General features: G+C 35.0%; 2 protein-coding genes across 3 annotated transcripts; one reads left to right on the forward strand and one right to left on the reverse strand.

The window, feature by feature from the left end:
* Positions 1-7896: 7896 nt before the first annotated feature.
* On the reverse strand, positions 7897-10103 carry LOC115989883 (zinc finger BED domain-containing protein RICESLEEPER 1-like). The gene is made up of 3 exons (XM_031113757.1): positions 9509-10103; positions 9074-9404; positions 7897-8971 (listed from the first exon to the last, which is right to left on the reverse strand). The coding sequence occupies exons 1-3, from the start codon at positions 10101-10103 to the stop codon at positions 7897-7899; spliced, it is 2001 nt and encodes a 666-aa protein (XP_030969617.1).
* Positions 10104-11868: 1765 nt separating this feature from the next.
* LOC115992745 (G-type lectin S-receptor-like serine/threonine-protein kinase SD1-13) lies at positions 11869-15811 on the forward strand. Of its 2 annotated transcripts, none has more exons than XM_031116968.1 (7): positions 11869-13869; positions 14060-14170; positions 14253-14413; positions 14488-14698; positions 14913-15150; positions 15235-15385; positions 15541-15811. In XM_031116968.1, the coding sequence occupies exons 1-7, from the start codon at positions 12588-12590 to the stop codon at positions 15784-15786; spliced, it is 2400 nt and encodes a 799-aa protein (XP_030972828.1). In that variant the 5' UTR covers positions 11869-12587; the 3' UTR covers positions 15787-15811. The 2 variants fall into 2 exon arrangements, with proteins under 2 accessions (XP_030972828.1, XP_030972827.1); XM_031116967.1 differs by lacking the exon at positions 14913-15150 and having other exon boundaries at positions 11869-12189; positions 12361-13869; positions 15279-15385.
* The last annotated feature ends 6669 nt before the right edge of the window (positions 15812-22480 follow it).

The raw sequence follows: 22480 nt of genomic DNA on the forward strand, positions 1-22480 counted from the left end.
CATATGTATTCCTTGTGATGGCCAAATCATATTGTACCTGCACATGTATCAAAAGTAGCAAAGAATTTTGTGTGTTGTGTGTGAAAAACATCGCAAGATTACATAAGTGTCTACATGGTATGACGATTTGAGATATGAGAAAATAAATTTAATTTACACATAATCATAACTGCTTGACGTGGACTATCACCTTCAAAGAATTTAGTTAACCTTTTTTAACGTTGCTTACACATGTTTGAAAAATGTCATTTAACCCATCCTAAGTTGGCTCAGTTATGTAGTTGTTTTCACCTCATTTCTTTCATTGGTAAAAATGTAAAGCATTTAGATCCAAAATACACACACACACACTAAACAAGTCTAACTAATTTTATATTTAAAAAACAAGTTAAGACAGTTTAGTGAGCATATAGTAACATATGTATTCCTTGTGATGGCAAAATTACATTGTACCTGCACATGTATCAAAAGTAGCAAAGAATTTTGTGTGTTGTGTGTGAAAAACATCGCAAGATTGCATAAGTGTCTACATGTTATGACGATTTGAGATATGAGAAAATAAATTTAATTTACACATAATCATAACTGCTTGATGGGGACTATCACCTTCGAGGTACATCTTATAACTCCCACATCTCCTAGAAACACGCATGCAACCATATTTAAAGCATTTTGTTTTTTGTTTTTTTTTTTTTTTTTGCTTTTGATTTTCTTTGCATAATTTTCTTTTGAGCATATTATGCATAGACATATAAAAGAGAGAAAAGAAATACCCAATTATGTTAAGCTTAAGCGTCAATTTTGCTATACCGAAACATACAGATGTTATTCATGATTAGCGGGTTTTAGTGGTGAGATGGTTATTTATGCATTTCTCTTAAGATTTTTTAGTTATTCCCGTCAAAAAGAGTGATATGAGTGTTAAGTGCAAGAGATTAATTAATCTTACTCATCACAAACAAGAGCCACAAAGTTCACTTGCTTAGTTATGCATAGAGATGCTCATCTAAGCTACAAAAGATACAAAGTTTAGAAAACTTTGTTTCAATGACCATCCAAGGTACACAAGTACCAATGTACACAAAACACACTGTTTCTGTATTTTTCTAAATTTTCAATTTAAAAAAAAATAAAAATAAATAAAGCAAAGCTGAAAACGAACAAACAAACAAAAACATGTTAAACAAGGCATAGCATAAAACTATATGCAAATGCATGAGGAAAGAGGAGAAGGAGAAGAGATCAATCCATGGAGATGACACCAATGTTTTGGCGAAGGAATTTAAACCGTTTGCTATCAAGAGATTTAGTGAACAAATCAGTCTTTTGATCGTCAGTGTGAATGAACTCAAGAGTGAGGGTACCATCTTCGACAAGCTCCCTAATGAAATGATGTCGAATCTCTATATGTTTTGTTCAAGAATGTTATACCGGATTCTTAGAGATGTTAATGGCACTAGTATTGTCATAGTAGATGGTAAGATGTTCTTGATGAATACCATAATCACAGAGGAGTTTTTGCATCCACAGAAGTTGGGTGTACCAGCTACCGACAGCGATGTATTCAACCTCTGCAGTGAATAAAGAGATAGAATTCTGTTTTTTGCTCATCCAGGAGACAAGATTATTACCCACATAAAAACACCCCCCCCCCCCGGAAGTACTCTTCCTATCATTAGCATTACTAGCCCAGTCTGCGTTAGAATACCCAACTAAGACATCATTGGTGTCCTTGCTATACCACACATCGAAATCGGCAGTGGTTTTGACATACTTTATGATTCTTTTCAAAGTAATCATATGAGACTCTTTGGGATTAGCCTGATATCTAGCACACACTCCTATACTATAACTAATATTAGGTCTACTAGCAGCAAGGTAAAGAAGATTACCTATCATGCTTCTATAGAGAGAAGAATCAACATTTTTTCCCAACAAATCAATAGTGAGTTTAACATTTGGGCTCATGAGGGTTCTAACAGAACTAGCAGATTCCAAACCAAACTTTTTCACAAGATTTTTAGCATATTTGGATTGAGATAAAAATATACCTGACTCTTGCTGACGGATTTGCAACCCAAGGAAGTGATTCCAACTCTCCAATCATGCTCATCTCGAACTCGGCTTGCATGAGTTTGGAGAAATTATGAGCCAGTTCATCCTTTGTAGACCTGAAGATGATAGTCTGATGGATTCCATACGAGCTACAGGAGCAAATGTCTCATCATAGTCTATTCCTTCCATTTGTAAGTATCCTTGAGCCATAAGACGAGCCTTATTGTGGATCACTTCCCTTCCTCATAAGTCTTATTGTGGAATATCCACTTTATGCCAATGATGTGCTCACCTTCCAGTCTAGGTACTAAGGTCCAGACATCTTTGAAACTGAAGCAGTTCATCATGTATTGCCTCAACCCAGCTTTCATCCTCGAGAGCTTCCTCAACCTTGGTGGGTTCAATCTGTGACAAATAGCAAGAATAAGACACAAAGTTAGCAACACATTTATCAACAGTACACTTTCTTAGTGTAAGTTCATTCATATTTCCCACAATAAGTTCAGGAGGATGATTCAACCTGATCCTTGAGGATGGTCCTTTCTCTTCATGAGATTCAGAATCAGGTGAGGTAGGTATGTCTGTTGAACCTTCTACAACACCTAGAGTACTTGGAGTACTTGGAGATGTGGGCTCTTGATCAACTATTTCCTTAGGTATCTCCTCACTAACTTTCTCAGAACTAGAGTCTGAAACTTCATCAATAACAACGTTGATTGTTTCCATCACCTTCTTTGTTCTCTTGTTGTATACTCGATAAGCCTTGCTAGTGGAGAAGTATCCCAAAAATATTCCTTCATCGCTTTAGGAATCAAATTTTCCCACATTCTCTCTATCCTTAAGGATGAAATAGGTACTTCCAAAGATTTTGAAATACTTCATGTTTGGCTTTCTTCCCTTCCACAATTCATAGGGAGTCTTCTTGGTATCAGGTCTAAAAAACACCCTGTTAACTGTATGACATGCAGTGTTAACGGCTTCTCCCCATAAATTTCTAGCCACATCCTTGTTATGCAACATGGCTCTAGCCATTTCTTGAATGACTCTGTTCTTCCTTTCTACTACACCATTCTGCTGAGGAGTAATAGGAGTAGAGAATTCTTGAGATATACCTGATATAGTGCAAAAGGATTCCATGTATGAGTTCTTGAATTCTTTACCATGATCACTTCGAATTCGATCAATCTTTAAACTCTTCTCATTTTGTAATCTTGTGCACAAGGCTTCAATGTCTCAGGAGCATCTAACTTGGATCTTGGAAGAATAACCCAAGTGTACCTAGTGAAGTCATCTACCACAACCATGATGTATCTCTTTCCTCTAAGAGACTTGGTTCTAGTTGGACCCATGAGATCTAGATGTAGTAGCTCCAAAAGTCTAGATGTAGCTGATGTCTGAGTGTTTGGATGTTTAGCTTTTGTCTGTTTCCCAAGTTGACATGGTCCGCACACAACATTGTTCACTCTGCAGAGCTTAGGTATCCCCAAAACTGATTCATGCTTAGATACAATTGAGAGATGTTTGTAACTAGCATGTCCTATCATTTGGTACCATAGGTCTTCATTTGGCAATCGAATGCTATTGCACACAGTATCAACATTAGGTACTAGTCCATAGCAATTATCTAGAGTGTGAACGCCACTAATGAGTTTCTTCCTAAACTCATTCAACACAACGCATTTTCCTTTTGAGAATAGCACCATGAAGTCTTGATCACATATCTGACTTATACTCAACAAGTTCACCCTTAGACCTTCTACATATAGTACATTTGCAATGTCTGGCAGTCCAGATAGAGAGATAGTTCATTTTCCTTTTATTTGTGATTTGCTCTCATCACCAAAGTGACATTTCCACCTTTTTTAGACTCGAAAACCTTAAAGAGAGAGCGGTTTCCGGTCATGTGTAGTGAGCATCCATTGTCAAAGTACCACAAACATGTATCCATTACCTTAAATGCAGACTTCATCATAAAACACATTTCATGCTTAGATGACAAATCTGTAGGAATGGTGTTTTCTCTCATCTGCCATATAAGAACAAAGCCTTTAACCTTCACTCTTCTCAGATGAATTCCTCTGCATATTTTAATTCTGAGACAATCTAGTTTTTTCTTTATCACAATAAGATCTTTTTCAATAATCATCATGATAGCTTTCAAATAACTTTTAGACTTGCATTTTCTTAGACACTCAATCAAATAGAGATTGGAAAATAAGATGTATTTGAAACAAAAGATCTTTTCTTGCTGATTGCAGCCATGAAAACAGGGGTTAATGGATCACACAGTAAAGATTAATTCTAATCAGAGTGTGCCTGCTTTGATACCACCTGATAGGCTAAGAATGAATTGATCCCTTACAATTTAATTAATTACCCAAGTTAATTAACTAGACTCAATTACATTCAATAGCGTGGTAGCACAAACAAATCACTAATTATACTAAATGCAGCAAAAATTAAATTTGACACAGGTGATCTGTTTACAAATGGGGAAAACCACCAAGGCAAAACTCCACTGAGTGAATTTAAGGTCACCACTCCTAAGAATCCACTATTATAAAAAAAACAAGTGGTTACAAGTAAAAGAATTCTAGTACCTTATACCAACTTACAGTTGAATCCTTACCTTAATACACAATTGGACTTGTAATGTAGTAACAATCTCTCATTTTAATGCACGGCTCCTAGTATGTGACTAACCAATTAATACACAGATCCAAGTACGTGACTAACACACCAACTTGAAAAGGATGTTGATTGCAAAGTTCTTTAGTTCATCCACACGATAAAGATCAAGAAGCTCCTTGGTTACAAAATCCTACGGCGTACAAATGCAACAAATTCTTCAAGAGAAAGATGAACTAGGGCAAATTGTCTCTGATCATAATATGTATGAATAAAACATTTGCATCAAGTTGCATCAACTGAGACGACCCTTAAAATAATCCTTATATATGTCTAGGGTTGTGAGAAAAGAAAACCTAAGCACATAACTTGGATATGTATGAAAAACATATTTGAAAAATTGATTTTCGTAATTCTTGATAGATATTGCTATCGAGCTTATTTGTCGAGCTTCACATTTAAATCTCGATAGATACATTTGTCGAGCTATTTGCCGAGTTTTAAAGAACAACATTTCTTCACTTGATTCTTGAACAGATTTGCATTACTTCAATACTTGGACTTGAACTAATATTCTTTAAAGTATTAAACATATCCTAGATCTACCCAATTATAAGTAAAGTGCATTTTGTCAAAGGATTAGCCAATTTTAAATGACATATGTTCTTAACATAATCCACATATGTCCCAACAGATTGCATTATAACTTCATACTTATTATTGATTGCATAATTATTATGCAAACAATATTTTTTGATTGCATAATAATTAATAACAATATTTATTGATTGCATAATAATTATTGTAAAAATATTAGTAACATTTTAGTCGCCAAGTTCTCTTTTCAAAAAAAAAAAAAAAAAAAAAAACCTGTTGTAGGTTTAACCTTCGTCAACTTAACATGCAGTGGTGAAGTTAGGATTCTGTGTGTGGGAGGGTTGACCAAAAAATAAAAATAATTTTTTTTTCACAATGTAATTATAGAGTGAAGACATCAGGGTGTTGAATGTGTTTTTGTTGATTTTAATTACTTTATAAGATTATATATATATCAATAATATTTAAATTTTCCATAAACCATCGCGCACCCTTGGTGCAGTGATCACTCCATAAATATAAATGTTTGTAGAGTGTGGGAGGTAAGGACTGGGGTTCAAGTTTCTAAGAAGGAGTTTCACACACATATACACTTAGAGTAGTTTAGAGTAAAAATTCTACCTTGTATGAAATAAAATTTCCGTAAATCTATATTTTCAAATTAAATTATATATAATTAGTATAATATAAAATTTAAATATCTAAAAAGAAATTAAATATCTAATCAAATAATACATTTTATATTTATATGATGAGCAATACTATAAACACTAATTTTTCATAACTTTTCTAATAATAGTTGAGTTGATAAGTTTTTACTGATTTTTATTTAGACCAATTATTGATACTATTTTATTATCAACCATTAATAGCTTGCCACTTTGAGAGATGTTAAATTTGTTGTGAAATTATTTATTTACATAGAGTTAAGGTTATATACTTATACGATATACTAGGCAATTTATGTGTTATATATTATATAGACGCACAATTAAACAAAAATATCTTATAAAAAAAAGATCTTCTCAAAAAAAATAAAAAATAAAAAATAAAGAGTAATTGAAGAAAAGTCACATCACACATGGGGAGTTGATAAAGTAGATTAAACAGTGTTTAGCTTTTGAAGTGTCCAATCTTTTAACTAGGGCTGTCCACGAGTCGAGTCAGCCCGGGTTTGGGCCCAACCCGCACTCGACCCGATTGGGTCGGGTCACTGAAAAGCGGACCCGCAATCATTTGTAATATGGGTTAAACCCGCCTGGTCGGATCATCGGTTTGAACGGGTCGGATCATCGGTTTGAACGGGTTGGACCTCTTATTGGGCCTTTTCTGTAAATTTTATTGAATTTAATTTTTTTGGGCCTTTTGGCCGAAATTATTGGACTTTTCAACGAATTAATAGTTTTTGAATCTTAACATATCAGATTGGGCCTGTTTTTTACTAAATTTCTTTTAAAATGGGCCTTCAACTCTACTATAATTTGTCCAAAACTCCAAATTCATACTTCCCAGAATGTAAAATATCAATACATTATCAATTCAAAGTATGAATTCAAAGTATGTAAAATAGGCCTTCATTGAGTATGAATTCAAAGTAAAATCTGGATACCTGTTAAATATCAATAGAATGTAAAACCTAGGCATTAATCAAATAGATAAAAACACAAATACACAATTATCATTTTGTTACCACCTGTTCATCATCCACACATTATAACAAATATTTTCCAAATTGCCTAAGCCTTGAGGCCTGGGCAGTACCATTTTGTTTCCACATTCATCAATAAAACACAATTACCATTTTTGTTACCACCTTTTCATCATCCACACATTATAAATTTATAACAAATATTTTCCAAATTGCCTAAGCCTTAAGGCCTAGGCAGTACCATTTTGTTTCCACATTCATCAATCTGTCAAGGTGAAAACATACCTAGTACCTACCAACCATTCCACACATCAAACAAATTTCCAGAACCACATAGGCTACAAGCACTACTAAAAATACATCATCTTCATAATTTGATATATAAAGCCATAGAGGCAGCAGAGAAGGCAGTTACTGCACAAGGCAATAAACTACCAAAGCAGTAGGCAGTTCCCAGCAGTATATATAATAAGTTACAACTATGAAATACTATTAAGTATTTCCAAAAAATAGCTTTCCTAATGCAGTAAAGAACTACTCTATTTTCTATAGTTAACATGTCCATAACTTATAGAGAGGAAAGCCTACACAGATGCTAAGTTTTCCTTCCTCTAAGCAAGACAAGAGTTCATGTATAATTATAATTAGAAAAGCTACACATCTGTCCAAAAAAGCTTCAAAATATATCCAAAAAAACTGCCTCCTATACAAAAGGCGACCTTCCATCCTCCTACAATACAAGGGGAAAAATATTTATCAATACTATATAAAGACAGAATAACAGCTATAGAATAACCAAAAGGGACACCAAAATGAACAAAAATTATAAAGGCAGAAACATACCCAATCAGTGATCATTCATCAATATTGACTGTGGTACGAGTACCACCTTTGTTTGAACAGGAACTAGAACTTGCTGCTGTTGTTGTTTGTTTTAAAACTAGAAAAGAAAAAATTGAGACAATAGATTAAATTTTGCTCAAGTATATGACACATTTAATAACACTTAGTAAACAAGAAGATTGGAAGTTAAACATATTACCTAATTCATGAAATTCATCCTCCAAGGCCTCCATCTCGTCCTTTGACTTGCGAAAAGAAATTGGGACATGGGCTTGCAGCCAGTTTTGAGCACAAATAAGATTTTGAACCATGAGAGGGGAGAGTGAACTTCGAAATGGATCAAGTATACGCCCTCCGGTACTAAAAGCCGATTCAGAAGCAACCGTAGAAACAGGTACAGCCAGCACATCCCTAGCCATTTTGGACAGCACTGGGTACCTATCTGAATTGGCTTTCCACCATCCCAAAATCTCAAATTTCACATCCCTTCTACTCTCACAATTTTCAGCCAAGTATTTTTCCATCTCATTGCTACACCCTATAGACTTCTCAACCTCTAAAAACCGCTCATATCGTGAATTAACCATTGCATACGGATCACTACAACCAACTGTATCACCTTCCATGTGTGTCCTCTCATTCTCACTTGGTAGCACCACATTTGGTGAATCAACCCTAGAGTAATCATCATACAACCTAGCCATAAAACTCCCCACCAAGTCAACCATCTCATTAGCCACTTCATCCCCATAAATTTCAAAAAAAGAAAACTTCAAAAACCTCATTTTCTTCCTTGGATCAAGCACCACACCCACATATAAAAGCTTATTAATTTTATCCCCTTTCCCCCAATACTTTTCAAACTTAGCTTCCATTTTAGTTGCCATGTTTTTCAAGAGATGATTTTGAGATTTAATTAAATGAGCAATATTTTCTTGAATCACAAACATCTCATCAAAGAAGGTATTTGAAGTCACATACAAAGAACCGGAGAACTTTTTAGTTGCATTGTAAAAAAGTTTCAAGAAACTCACAAATGTCCTACAATTTTGAAAATCAACCCCACAAGGAGATCCCAAACCACCACTATTTTCCTTGTTCAAAAAGTATGAAGAATAGCTATCATCCTCAAAGTCCATTCTTAGGAACACTTTCTCAAATTTTTCAGCAGTATCTAACATGAGATAGGTAGAGTTCCACCTAGTTGGTACATCAAGACTTAGTAAACATTTGGATTCAATACCTAATCTCTCCATAATACTCCTAAAAGTTTGATTTCTATTTGGTGAGGACTTCACATACCTCACTGCTTCACGCACCCTAGCAATGGACGGATCAATTTCTTTCATACCATCTCCCACAATCAGATTTAAGATATGTGCACAACACCTCATGTGCAAGAACTCATGTTCTAAAATAGTCCCTTTCCAATCTTTAGTTACTGTTTGTAAAAATTTAATGGTAGCACCATTAGAGGAAGCATTATCCACTGTCAAGGTGAATATGCCATCAACACCCCACTCACGGAGACACATCTCAATCTTTCTACCTATAGTCTCCCCCCTATGGTCTTCCACTTGACAAAAATTCAAAATTCTTTTATGCAAGTTCCAATCATCATCAATAAAATGACCTGTGAGGGAATATAATTCAGATTTTGAATACTAGTCCATGTGTCTGTAGTAAGGCACACCCTACGACCTTTCAAGGCTTCCCTTAGTTTCTCTCTCTCAACACCATAAATGCTAATCACATCTCTAGCCACAGTTTGACGAGATGGGATATCCCTAATTTGCAACTTAGGTTGTAAGGTTGTTGAATATTTTTGAAACCCATACCCTTCAACAAACCTAAAAGGCAACTCGTCTATTATAATCATTTCTGCGAGTGCCTTCCTAGAAGCCTCAACAGTAAAGGCTGTTGGTACAAGCTTAAACCCTTCCTCCCCATTCATTTTGGGTTCAAATGCTAAGGTTTGTTGCCCTTTAAGTGAAGCTCTATTAGGGTTCTTAACACAGTTTGGTGTATGATTCAATAAATTAGTAGTACCATGACCCTTACTATTAGCACGGTAAGTTTTTTGGCAATAATGGCAAACAGCCTTAAATTGACCCTCACTCATTTTTATTTTTTCAAAATGATCCCAGGCACTAGACTTTTTCCTATTATTACCACAATCAACAGCTATCTCACTCACTTTGGTTTTATCACTAGGTCTAGGTGGAAGTGCCTCAGCATTTGTTGGAGTGGGAACAGGTTCAGCTTGGACAGCAGGTCCAGCTTGGGCAGCGGGTGTTGTTTGGGAAGGGGGGGCATCAATAGAGGGTTCCATGACCTAAAGACATCAAATTTAAGCATAAACAAACAACCATAAAAAAACTAATACTAAGAAAGATCATTGTAGTTGACCTCTTAAAGGGCAAAATCACATACATTGGAGCTTTGTAAAATAAGAAATATCATTATGCATAAGAATTTACTTCACTAGTACTGATTTCATTTAACACTCAGTGTTCTGTATCAAGGTAAATTACATGGCACTTCATGATTTCATTTAAATTGCAAGTATGCATTGTTTAAGAGTCAAGACAAAACTAAGAACTGATATAACTATAAGCATGTGAAAGAAATTGTCCTTGTTCAAAACATAGAGGCCCAATACATTTTCCCAAATCTTTTTTTTTTTTTTTTTTTATAAAACCAGATCATAGACACAACTTCAGTTGAAGTGATCTGAGACTCTCATTGTCTTTAGTTCTCTCTTTTTTTTCTTTTTTTTTTACTTTGCTTAGTTACACATAGCCAATGGTTTTTGAACAAACTTCCTCAACATCACAGACTCACAGTGTTCTTACATGGAAAGGAGGTGCTTGAGCACTAATCACAATCCGTAACCTCAAATATTTTTTTACTTCAAAAAGTTACAAACTTTGTTTGGTGTCTGTATTATTCGTTAAATCCTCACCATTCTTTATACAATAAGGCAATCAAATAATCTTAAAAGCTTTAAAAAACAATCAGAACTGAAGAATCTAAATAACTAATAAAAAAGAGAAAGAACAGATTTGTTTGAGCGACACGAACCTGTTGACGAGGAAAGCGAAACCGCGGTCGCCGTGCTTGAAGGCTGAGAGGCGGCGGACGGTGCCCTTGGTGCGACAGACCAGCGACAACACTCCGATCCTCTGCTCAGCGGGGATACGTGTGAAGATGAACCAGCAAGGTTTGGTGTTTGGTCCGTTGGAGACTTGGAGAGTTGGATTGAAGTCAAGTGTTCCAAAATAAAAGAGGGATTTTGAGACTAGAGAGCAGAGAAAAGTGGAACAGAGAGAAAAATCAGATCTATTTAAAAGAGAAAGAGATGAGGGTTGAGGGTCTCTTGAGGCTGAGGGAGGGTAACCGGCCATGGCTTGGGGAAGTGGAAATTTTTGACTATGATTTGAGGTGAGGTGAGGGTTAGCCGTTCTGCACCTCTGAGAGTCTGAAGATGAAGAGAGATTTGTGGGATTTTCTTTTGTGCGTTGGGAACTTGGAATGGATTTGTTGATCTTCAGAAGGATCAAGACCGTTGATCACGCTCAAATCGGACGGCCATGATTTGCTTTGTGTGTAAAAATATTAGGAGCAATAGGGCTGATTTGAAGTTTGAACTTAGCGTGTAAATCAATAAAAAACTGAGTGCTTTAACCGTTGATCACGTTCAAATCGGACGGTCATGATTGCTTGGTGTGTAAAAATCTTAGGAGCAAGTGGGCTGATTTGAACTTAGCGTGTAAAACAAAAAAAAACAAAAAACTCAGTGCTTTAAGTCCAATCAGTCCCCTCATTTCAGTCCTGGACAGCAACTCAGTCTTCACGGGTAAACTGAATTGGGTGCTGAATTACCCTTTTTTTTTTTTTTTTTTAAATATCGGTCGGGTCGGGTAATGCGGGTTTTTTCTTCCTTAAACCGTTACCCGACCCGATTATTCGGGTTTTGAAAGAAATACACCCGAATCCGACTCACTACAGGTATCGGGTTCACCCGTTGGGATGCGGGTCGGTCGGACCCGGTCGGTTTGGGCGGGTCAAAGAACCGCTGGACAGCCCTACTTTTAACCACACACATGGATCTCTGGAGGTTATAATTGGAAGGCATTTGAGCTTAGCAATCTGAGGAACTCTGTAGAATAAAACAACTTTGAAGGATAGAAGAAAAAGCTAATCAGACACAGAGATGAATGAGAAAAACTGAGAAAATGAGGGAGGAGAGAGTGAGAGAGGAAGGAGAAAAACTGAAAAGAGTAAAAAAAGACTCACTTATGGGTGTTGTTGAATAGGTTGCCAATCAACCCAAATGCAAATCAACTGGTATTGTTTATTGAAGACAAAGGAGACAAGTGCACAGAACACAGCCTCCTTCCATCGTTAATTCCAAAGTAAGCATGGTGTGTTGGTGATTTATTGATTATCCATGATTATTACTCAAATTGTATCTTGACTAAATAACCATCCGGTCTTAAGTCTAGATTGGATCCAAACGCGTTTTTCCAAAATTTTCTCATTTCTCTATTTCTCTCTCTGATGTAACCAATCCAATCTGTATTCAGTTTCAACCTGTCTTTTCTGTCGAAGGAAGAAACTTGAAGCCTTGGGTATAAGCACATTTTGATAATTTGATTTTAATGACATGAACAAATTTGCGGGATGTTAGACTTTTGAACATCTTGAGTTAACGTTTATCCTAGAAAACTAAAAGCTAAAATCATAAATGGTTAGAAGAATATGGCAGCATGTTCTGAATTAATTCTCACACACAAGCAGCTCAGAGCAAGTTATGGGACTTCTTAGCAAGACAAACCTGTTGCTGTTGCCTGTCCTTTGCTGCTTCTGTTTATACTTAACTGTCGCCATTGACACCGTTAGATCATCTCAATCGATCAGCGACTCTGAATACATAATTTCCAAAGGGAGTGTTTTCAAACTAGGATTCTTCAGCCCTGAAAATTTTACCAATCGCTACCTCGGAATCTGGTATAATAACATTTCTGTATTCACTGTCATCTGGGTAGCTAATAGAGAGAAACCTCTCAAGGATTCTTCTGGGGTTCTTACTATATCTGAGGACGGCAATCTTGTGGTACTAAATGGACAGGCAGATATTCTTTGGTCATCGAATGTTTCAAATTCTGTAACCAATTCTAGTGCCACTCTTGGGGATTTCGGAAACCTTGTTTTGCGAGTTGATACTACAGGACTGGTACTATGGGAAAGTTTTCAACATCCTTCTGATACCATCTTGTCAAGGATGAAACTTAGTACTAGTTCAAAGAAAGATCAGAGACTACAGTTGACATCATGGAAAAGCCCTTCTGATCCATCCATTGGTAGCTTCTCCTCAGGCATTGATCCACCAAAAATTCCTGAAGCTTTTGTTTGGAAAGAGGGTCGCCCATATTGGCGGTCTGGTCCATGGAACGGTCAGGTCTTTATTGGAATGCCAAACTGGAATCCAGGATATTATACTGGATTTACATTCATTGATGACGCAAACGGGACTGTTTTTGAAACTTTTACTGGTTTGGACATGTTACATTTGTCAAAAATTGTTTTGGATTGGCAAGGAAATGTAGTGCATACATATTGGGATGATGGGAAAGAGGATTGGGAGGTTGTGCATAAAAATCCAGAAGATGAGTGCGATGTTTATGGCACATGTGGTGCATTTGGAAGCTGTGATTTACTGAGTTCACCAATCTGCAGTTGTCTGAGAGGGTTTGAGCCGAAGATTATTAAGGAATGGAATAGAGGAAATTGGACTAGTGGATGTGTCAGGAGGACACCATTGCAGTGTGAAAGAACGAACAATAGTATTGAAGAAGGAAAAGCAGATGGGTTTTTAAAACTGGAGATGATCAAAGTGCCAGACTTTGCAGAGTTGGCACTAGATGTGAATATAGAAGATTGTCGAAAGCAGTGTTTGGAGAATTGTTCTTGTGTAGCTTATGGATATTATACTGGCATTGGTTGTTTGTCATGGAGTGGAAACCTAATTGACCTACGACATTTCTCTGTTGGACGATCAGATATATATATTCGTTTGGCCAATTTAGAATTCGGTAAGTTGATTTGTTTTAACTTTTAAGTCACAGTTTTCTATAATCGTATGCTTCTGGTCATCCAGCAGTTGGGCCACTTGTTTGGTTAACTGGTTACTTACAACAAATGCAAATAGGATTTCAATATTTTTATGTTAAATTTCTTTACTCAATTTTGACTGAATTAGTTTAAAACTTTTCTTATACACAGAAGAGGAGAGAAATTTGAGAGTAATCATTGCAATTACAGTGACAATTGGAGTGATTGCTATAGCCAGCACTGCTTTCTTCTTCTGGAGGTGGATGGCTAAGAAAAAGAGAGGTAATGTGCCCAATTTTCCATTAATTTGCTGCAGAGACTAGGCACTACAAGATGGATTACTAAATAATATAATTGGCAACAGCAATGAAAAGTAAAAGCAATGAGAGTTTACTGTTTGACTACCTAAACGATGTGAAACTCCAAGATCTACCAATCTTTAATTTGGAAGAATTGGCAACAGCAACAAACAACTTTGATATGGCTAATAAGCTTGGACAAGGTGGCTTCGGTCCAGTCTATAGGGTAATGATTTCTTATGTAAAGTTCATTTTTCCTTCCCAAAAATATATGTGCTGATATTCTTTACTTTCTTATAGGGTAAATTGCATAATGGACAAGAAATAGCAGTGAAGAGATTGTGTAGAGCCTCTGGACAAGGACTGGAAGAATTTATGAATGAGGTGGCATTGATTACTAAACTCCAACATCGGAATCTTGTTAGACTTCTCGGTTGCTGCATTGAGGGAGAAGAGAAGATGTTAATCTATGAATATATGCCAAACAAAAGTTTGGATGCAATTCTTTTTGGTTAGTTCATACACTTACTTATCTTGAATATCAAGTAAGTCAGTACATAAAACAAAACAAAATCAATTTTAATAATAAGTTTCACTGTGCTAATTTAGTCCTTTGAAGCATACTTTTGTGCTAACTATGCCCCAAATTGTTTTCTCAATCTTATATTTTTTTCTCTATACAAATTTATACTCATACATTATTCATTTGGCTTACTATTGATTAGATCCAGTCCACCAAAAACTCCTTAATTGGAGAAAACGTTTCTACATTATTGAAGGAATTTGTCGAGGGTTGCTCTACCTTCATAGGGACTCTAGACTAAAGATTATTCATAGAGATCTAAAGGCATCTAACATTTTGTTAGATCAAGAGCTTAATCCAAAAATATCGGATTTTGGTATGGCTAGAATATTTGGAGGCAATGAAGATCAAGTAAAAACTAAAAGAGTTGTCGGGACATAGTAAGAGCTTTGTTGAAATTAAATATAGGTGATGGCACCACTTATACTCAAATAATATGGATGTGTTTCTATGTTTGTATACGGTGGTTATATGTCTCCTGAATATGCAATGCGAGGGCTATTTTCAGAGAAATCAGATGTCTTCAGCTTTGGCGTGCTATTACTAGATATTGTTAGTGGGAGAAGAAACACTAGCATTTGCGATGAGGAGCAATATTCGGGCCTCGCTGGATTGGTAAATCTAACTAATAATGTTCACAATATTAGAAAATTTAGTCAAATTCAAAAGCTATTTTATCTATTTGATTTATTTATTCATTGTTGACATGGTCTACTTTCAAAAAGATTGATCAATTTCAATTTTTGTCTTTCACACTTGTTAATTTTCAGGCATGGAAATTGTGGAAAGATGACAACATAATGGCTTTGGTAGACCCAACAATATGGGATCCATGCTTTCAAATGGACATTTCAAAATGTATACATGTCGGACTACTGTGCGTGCAAGAATTGGCAAGAGATAGGCCAAATGTGTCTACTGTTATTTCAATGCTTAAGAGTGAGATTTTGGATCTGCCTACTCCAAAGGAACCTGCCTTCATGGAAAATTGGATTAATATTTTCTTTTGGAAGTGAGAGTAATTAATCTCAAATTTATTTATATTATATAGTTTTTATTATGCATGTTTATTAAAAAAGAAAAAGATAGAAACAATGCTAAGTTGGCTTGAATTAGGACATGATTCTAGCACACTCCTTAGTTTTTACATTGTCCTTACATACCACTTATTTTAAATTTTAAATTTGGATATCAAGCATGAAACCATAGATATTGTGTGTATAAAGTGTACATCATCGAGTGTGTGAGAACATTTTCACTATAAGCAAACCAAGTTTGATTATTAGTTTATACATTCTGTAAAACCTTAAAAACATTATGTTGTCATATACAAGGAATTAACCGACAACCCCCAATTTTTTTTAAAAAAAAAGATAAATGTAAAAGAAAATACTTTATGTTTTAATGCTAGAGGGACTTTAAAGAACCAAATATGTACCTATCATGGATTTTAGTGCTAACAAGTTGCGAACCCCGTGCGTTGCGCGTGATAATATTCTTAGGTGGTCTTATTAAATATATTTTTTGTAGTTTGGACTAATTTAATAAATAATAATGTATTTCATAATCATATTTTCAGTTATTATAAAGACAAGCTCAAATGTAATATATATAATTTTTGTCATACTAAAATGAAAATAATACAATTTTTCTCTGGAATTCAAAAAGTAGAAAAAACACTACTTTTAAATAAAAATTAATTATAAAATTTTGTGTATCATTAAAAAGTATATAAAATTTGGAAATTATTTTTTTAGTTTTAAACAAACTTTTTCAAATGTCCATATTAATTTATTTAGTGCCCTCATCATTTGCTGACCATTTAGGTACATGGAATGCGTGGTGGCTAATGAAAACACTATAATATTGATTAAGGCATAGCTAGGTTGGTGAATAAGAATTATGTAGAACAAATCAATTCAAATCAAGACATCTAAATAATGATACATTTTATGGGGTAGAACATTAAACGTAAGTTACAATGATAATATATATTCAATACAATAAGATTTGGCCTTTATAGTAAAAGATATTTGAAAGGCTTCAATTCACTAAAAAAGACAATGAAAAAAAAAATGGCTAAAAACTTAAGACTAAAGGATAAAGAAGCTATGTAAACATCCAATCAAACTCACAAACATGAAGATATATTTCTGTACTTATATATTTGTCTTATCTATAACAATTTGGGGCTTTGGGCAAGTTATTAAGCATCAGTTACAATTGAAATATATATTTAATACTATAAGATTTCGGTTTTATAATAGAGGGTATATGAAAGGCTTCTATTTAGTAAATAAACAATGAAAAATAATTGCTAATAACTTAAGCAATCACTAATCCATAAAACAAACAAAACACTATAAATTACAATCCTAGACAACTTCAAAATTACAAACCAAAAACATCATACAACTACTCTCTACACAATCACAAAATGAGTATACAACATGAATTACCTACAGAATTATTGCTTGAAATACTCTCCAAAACATTTCAAACGTGATGTGATCAAGCCAAATATCCAATTTATAATCAAACTCAAAATTTTTAATAAGGTTTTGAAGTAAAACAATATAAATATGTCACTATTCCCAAGCAAAAGTGTTGGTTATAGCTTTATATATAATGATTGTTACTCTTTTTTCTTAATAATAATAGTAAAAAAAAAAAAAAAACTAAGAGTACAAAGGGGAAAAAGGTAGAGAAAATTTTTTTGAAAAGAGAAGAAGTATTGTGTTAATATTGTCATAATCTATTCTAACATGTGAAAATTGAATAGATAAATAAATAACTTTAAAATCTCAAAGAATACACTAATGAAATAAGAAAGATGAGTAATACAAAATATTCGTAAATGCTTAAAATAATTACTCAAGCATCTAAAAACATCATCTAATAAAGACATAACAATTTGGTGCTAATTTATTAAAAAAAATATTTTCAAACAGTGAAATGAAACTGTATAATGACCATCTTCTTCAATTGCACTAATTGTTCTTCATCATATTGTCCAAACTATCCTGTTGTTTTCCAAATATACTAAAACTTGACAACAACACAAATTATGGACATATTATAATATGATTTTCCCCAAATATGGTCCAACAACGTTAAAAGTATTTAGTGTTTTAAATAAAATGATAAAAAATAGTTGCATTCAGGAAAGTATATGAATTAGTCAATAATAAGACAATGAAGGTACAAACCTCATAAAAAAATCAAACAAAATGGAAAAAAAAAAAAATTTGAGAGAGAGAGAGAGAGAGAGAGAGAGAGAGAGAGAGATAACCTTTTTGTATGGGAAAAAATATGCATAAATGGGGGAAAGTGACAAATTAATAGTAAGAGGATGAGAATAAGAACAACCTAAATAAAGGAAGATAAAGGGGAAAAATTATATGCAAAATTAAAACCGTCTAAGAGGAATATGTATAGACAATACTTAGTTATAACATTAAAATTAAAGTAGATGAATATGTAAAGTTAAAACCTCCTATGCTGAATTTTAAAGCCAATATATTTATATATTTATTATTGTCAAAAAAATTAAAGGTAAAAAATAAATATGAAAAAAATAATGATGTGGCAATGACATGGATGATCAGGTGGCTTAACAGAAGCATAGCAAAAATTAATGCTACGCTTCAGCTTTTAGATATTGTGGGGGGATAGGGATACGAAAACAGGTAAACAGGCAGTCAAGGTTATTTCCGAGAAGCTAAAATCCGAAAATTGATCTTGGGTGGTGATCTCACGATTTGAAGGGAGATTGGGGTAACATACTTGATGAAGATTCTGAGGACATACTTCGGACCTCGGAAGGACGAACACTAGTTATATGAAGGGCACAAAGCTAAACCGCTAGAAAGGAAAGAAAACTAACTTGGCATGGAATACGAGAAAAATGAAGAAAGAATGGTATAAAAGCCATCCCCTCTGCATTAAATACAAGACAACCACTTCTCTAGCCGCATTAATGAGAAAGTGACTATGGATGATGATGTGGCTTAACAGAAGCGTAGCAAGAATAAATGCTACAGGAGCATAACAAGAATAAATGTTACACTTCAGTTTTTAGATATTGTGGGGGGATGAGGATACAAAAACAGGTAAACAGGCAATCAAAGTTATTTCCGATGAGCTAAAATTCAAAAATTGATCTTGGGTGGTGATCTCATGATTTGAAAGGAGATTGGGGTAACACACTTGATGAAGATTCCGAGGACATACTTCGGACCTCGGAAGAACGAACACTAGTTATATGAAGGACACAAAGCTAAACCGCTAGAAAGGAAAGAAAACTGACTTGGCATGGAATACAAGAAAATTGAAGAAAGAATGGTATAGAAGCCATCCCCTCTGCATTAATACAAGACAACCACTTCTCTAGCCGCATTAATGAGGAAGTGACCATGGATGATGATGTGGCTTAACAGGAGCGTAGTAAGAATAAATGCTACACTTCAGCTTTTAGATATTGTGGGGGGACGAGGATACAAAAACAGGTAAATAGGCAGTCTAGGTTATTTTCGATGAGCTAAAATCCGAAAATTGATCTTGGGCGGTGATCTCATGATTTGAAGGGAGATTGGGGTAACATACTTGATGAAGATTCCAAGGACATACTTCGAACTTGGGAAGGACGAACACTAGTTATATGAAGGGCACAAAGCTAAACCACTACAAAGGAAAGAAAACTGACTTGGCACGGAATACGAGAAGAATGAAGAAAGAAGGATATAGAAGTCATCCCCTCTGCATTAAATACAAGACAACTACTTCTTTAGCTGCATTAATGAAGAAGTGACCATGAACAATGGTGGCATAGCTAAGATTTTAGTGTAAAGCTTTCTGGTATGTTCTAGATGGGACAAGAATTCTAGGAGTGCGATCCTAGCCCTCTAAGTGTAGGATCTAGATGCATTAAAGCTAGATATATAAACCAAGAAAATGATCTGGATTATGGGGATAGAAAAAAGAGTGCGAAAAAGAAAGAAAGAGAGTTCATCCATTTTGTAACCTCTTCCTCGAAATAGACCCGAGGACAAACACTTGTGTTTTTTCTTTATTCAACTTTCAAATTGAACATCAATGAAATAAACGCCATTTCTCGTTCAATTATAGGACATAAGCCTTCTTAATCTTTGTATTGGATATCATAAAACAGACTTGACTTCCCATCTCTAAAGAAATTAATTGTGATAGCAAATAGTAAAATCATCATTTAAGACATAAAGTTGATTTTTTGCTTTTTGCCTCCCACAGATATAATATATAGATATAGATGTTTGACAAATACAATTTATATAATGTAAAAATAATTAAACTTTGTCCATCTTAATTTTGTGAGGCCTTTTTATCGTTTCCTACTCATAGTTTGAAAAATATCACTAAACCCACTTAAAGTTGGCTTAGTTATGCAGCCATTTTCACCTTATTTCTTTCATCGATAAAAACTAAAAACTAAAAATAATAATAAAGCAAACAAGATCTAAAAGGGTATTTATAAAAAAAATTGAAGAAATTGCTTATGAATTGGGCCAGGAACACTCAAAGATAACCCAACTATTGCAAGCCTCATTTGGATTTCTTCTTTTATAGACAAAGTTCTTTGGTTTGTAACATAGAGACCACACCTTACTAATTACATCTATGAGCCACTTTACCTGGTGATAAGACTTACGACCGTGTTGATCTTCCCATAAACTTTAATAAGAAAATAGCTTGAATAACTTTTTATTAAATAATAAGTCTCTCTAGACTTATTATTTAACAAAAGGTTATTAAATAAAAAGTCTAAAGACTTATTCTCAAAAAAAAAAAAAAAAAAGTCTAAAGACAAAATTTTTCACAATTGTTTTATAATTGCTGAGGTGGCATGTTGTGATTGATACTAATGAAAGTGTTCACTACTGGACCTGTGTGAAAATGATGTTGCTTTATTCACAACTTGACACTTCAGCAATAAAAATAATACTACTACAATTTTTCTCAATATGTATCTTTTCTATATACAATTAAATACCAAGAAAGAAAAGTTCATGAATAGATTGCATTATCTTACAAAATTTGGTATCTATTTCCCTGCCATATAGGCTAACTTCCTACTATCAGCTAGAACAACATGAGGAACTGATAAAATTACAACTCTAATGTTGTTGTGTTGTACATTGTAATGAATATCCTCCAAAATTTTCCCCATCTACCATGGCTAGTGTTCTTTGTTTTGCCAATGCTTGGGGCATGGTGGTTAATAATTCCCTAGACCAAGCACCACTCAATTCCATAGGGATCCCTTTAGGAGTGAGACTGCCACCCTCATCCCTTTTCTTATATCCATCTTTATGGTCAAAGGTGAGAATTATGCATTTAGTCATAATAGAATGCACCAAACAAAGACCTATAGATCAATTTGTAGAGAGGCAGGCTTCCACACTTTGATGATCTTATGCAAGGCCATTGACCCACAGGATTCCTAGATGATCTAATCTTCAATGTAGTTATAAACCTATTCAATTTAACTCCAAGGAGGGATGAACGGACCACTCACCACACTTAGGTAGGTAAACATAGATGAAAGTTCAAAAACGTGTATAAACACCCTTGAACGTTTAGACCCCCAAATAACAACTTAACCAATTCAAGCAATATGTCAAACAACAAGTGTGCGGAAACTTAACATAAGCTATAATATGGAATTGGTTAAAAACTATCTAAGCCAAAGCAAAATACAATCCACAGCAGATAATAAAAAGACAAAGATAGAGAGGAAGGAAGATGCAAACACAAAGACAACACGCGATGTGTTATCGAAGAGGAAACCGAAGCCCTCGGCGAAAAACCTCTCCGCCGCCCTCCAAGCGGTAAACAATCCACTAGAAAATACAGTTGGGATACATGGACAGCAATAGACCCTCCAAGCCTAATCTACCCAGTGCACCTAAGCCCTCCAAGCTTTGCTCCAACGAGGTTCTTTTTCTTTTCTAGCTTCCCGGATTCCGCTAGAGTAGCATCAACCAATGAAGATTGGTCCCTTAACTGCTTCCCAGAAGTCAAACAGCTCTCTCACAAATAATGGTGAATCAGGTGGTATAATGCCTCTCAATTTGACAAGAGGAGAAGAGAGTTTATTGAAGAGACTCTAATATATAGATTGTGGGTGAATCAATCTTGTTTTTCTTTAGGGTTTCTCTCTCAAAATTCTCTCTGGAAGCTCTCTCACAATCGTGGGTAAAAAGGGTATTTATACTGGAGTGGGAGAGGAATGTGAAACGTCAGGTTTTACAAAACAGGGGTGGCTCGCGGCTTGACCTCGCGACTTGACTAAGTCGCGAGATCCAGTCGCGAGATAACCGTATGGCCAGTTGTCCTGTTTTATTCTGTAGTGCTCCAGCTTGCATGACTGTTCACCTTCTAGCATGCTTGGCACGTGTGCTACGTCTGGCGACTTGAAGCCGTGAGTCACCCGCGAGGCCCAGCCGCGAGTCTCTGTTTTCTTGCACACTCTTGAGCAATCTTCACTTTCTCTCACTCACTACCCTTACATCAAACCCACCTAAATACAGGGTTACTAAATGCTGAATTACAAGCAAATTTGGTACGGAATAAAGCCAATTAGATGGTTGAATAAATTCAACCTTACAATAGAAATCATGGAATTTAGGGCTAACAATTGCCCACAAGAATGATACCATTGTATCATTGACA

Source organism: Quercus lobata, chromosome 5 (genome assembly GCF_001633185.2).
Source record: "Quercus lobata isolate SW786 chromosome 5, ValleyOak3.0 Primary Assembly, whole genome shotgun sequence".
Classification (NCBI taxonomy): Eukaryota; Viridiplantae; Streptophyta; class Magnoliopsida; order Fagales; family Fagaceae; genus Quercus; species Quercus lobata.

Excerpts from the sequence above, each read along its gene's own strand:
- LOC115989883 (XM_031113757.1), bottom strand. The coding sequence starts at position 10,103 with ATGGAACCCTCTATTGATGCCCCCCCTTCCCAAACAACACCCGCTGCC. Across the intron at positions 9,405-9,508 it reads AGATGTGATTAGCATTTATG|GTCATTTTATTGATGATGAT; the intron begins GTGTTGAGAGAG and ends ATTCCCTCACAG. Across the intron at positions 8,972-9,073 it reads AGGGTGCGTGAAGCAGTGAG|GTGGAACTCTACCTATCTCA; the intron begins GTATGTGAAGTC and ends TGTACCAACTAG.
- LOC115992745 (XM_031116968.1), top strand. The coding sequence starts at position 12,588 with ATGGGACTTCTTAGCAAGACAAACCTGTTGCTGTTGCCTGTCCTTTGC. Across the intron at positions 14,171-14,252 it reads GATGGCTAAGAAAAAGAGAG|CAATGAAAAGTAAAAGCAAT; the intron begins GTAATGTGCCCA and ends AATTGGCAACAG. Across the intron at positions 15,386-15,540 it reads ATTCGGGCCTCGCTGGATTG|GCATGGAAATTGTGGAAAGA; the intron begins GTAAATCTAACT and ends GTTAATTTTCAG.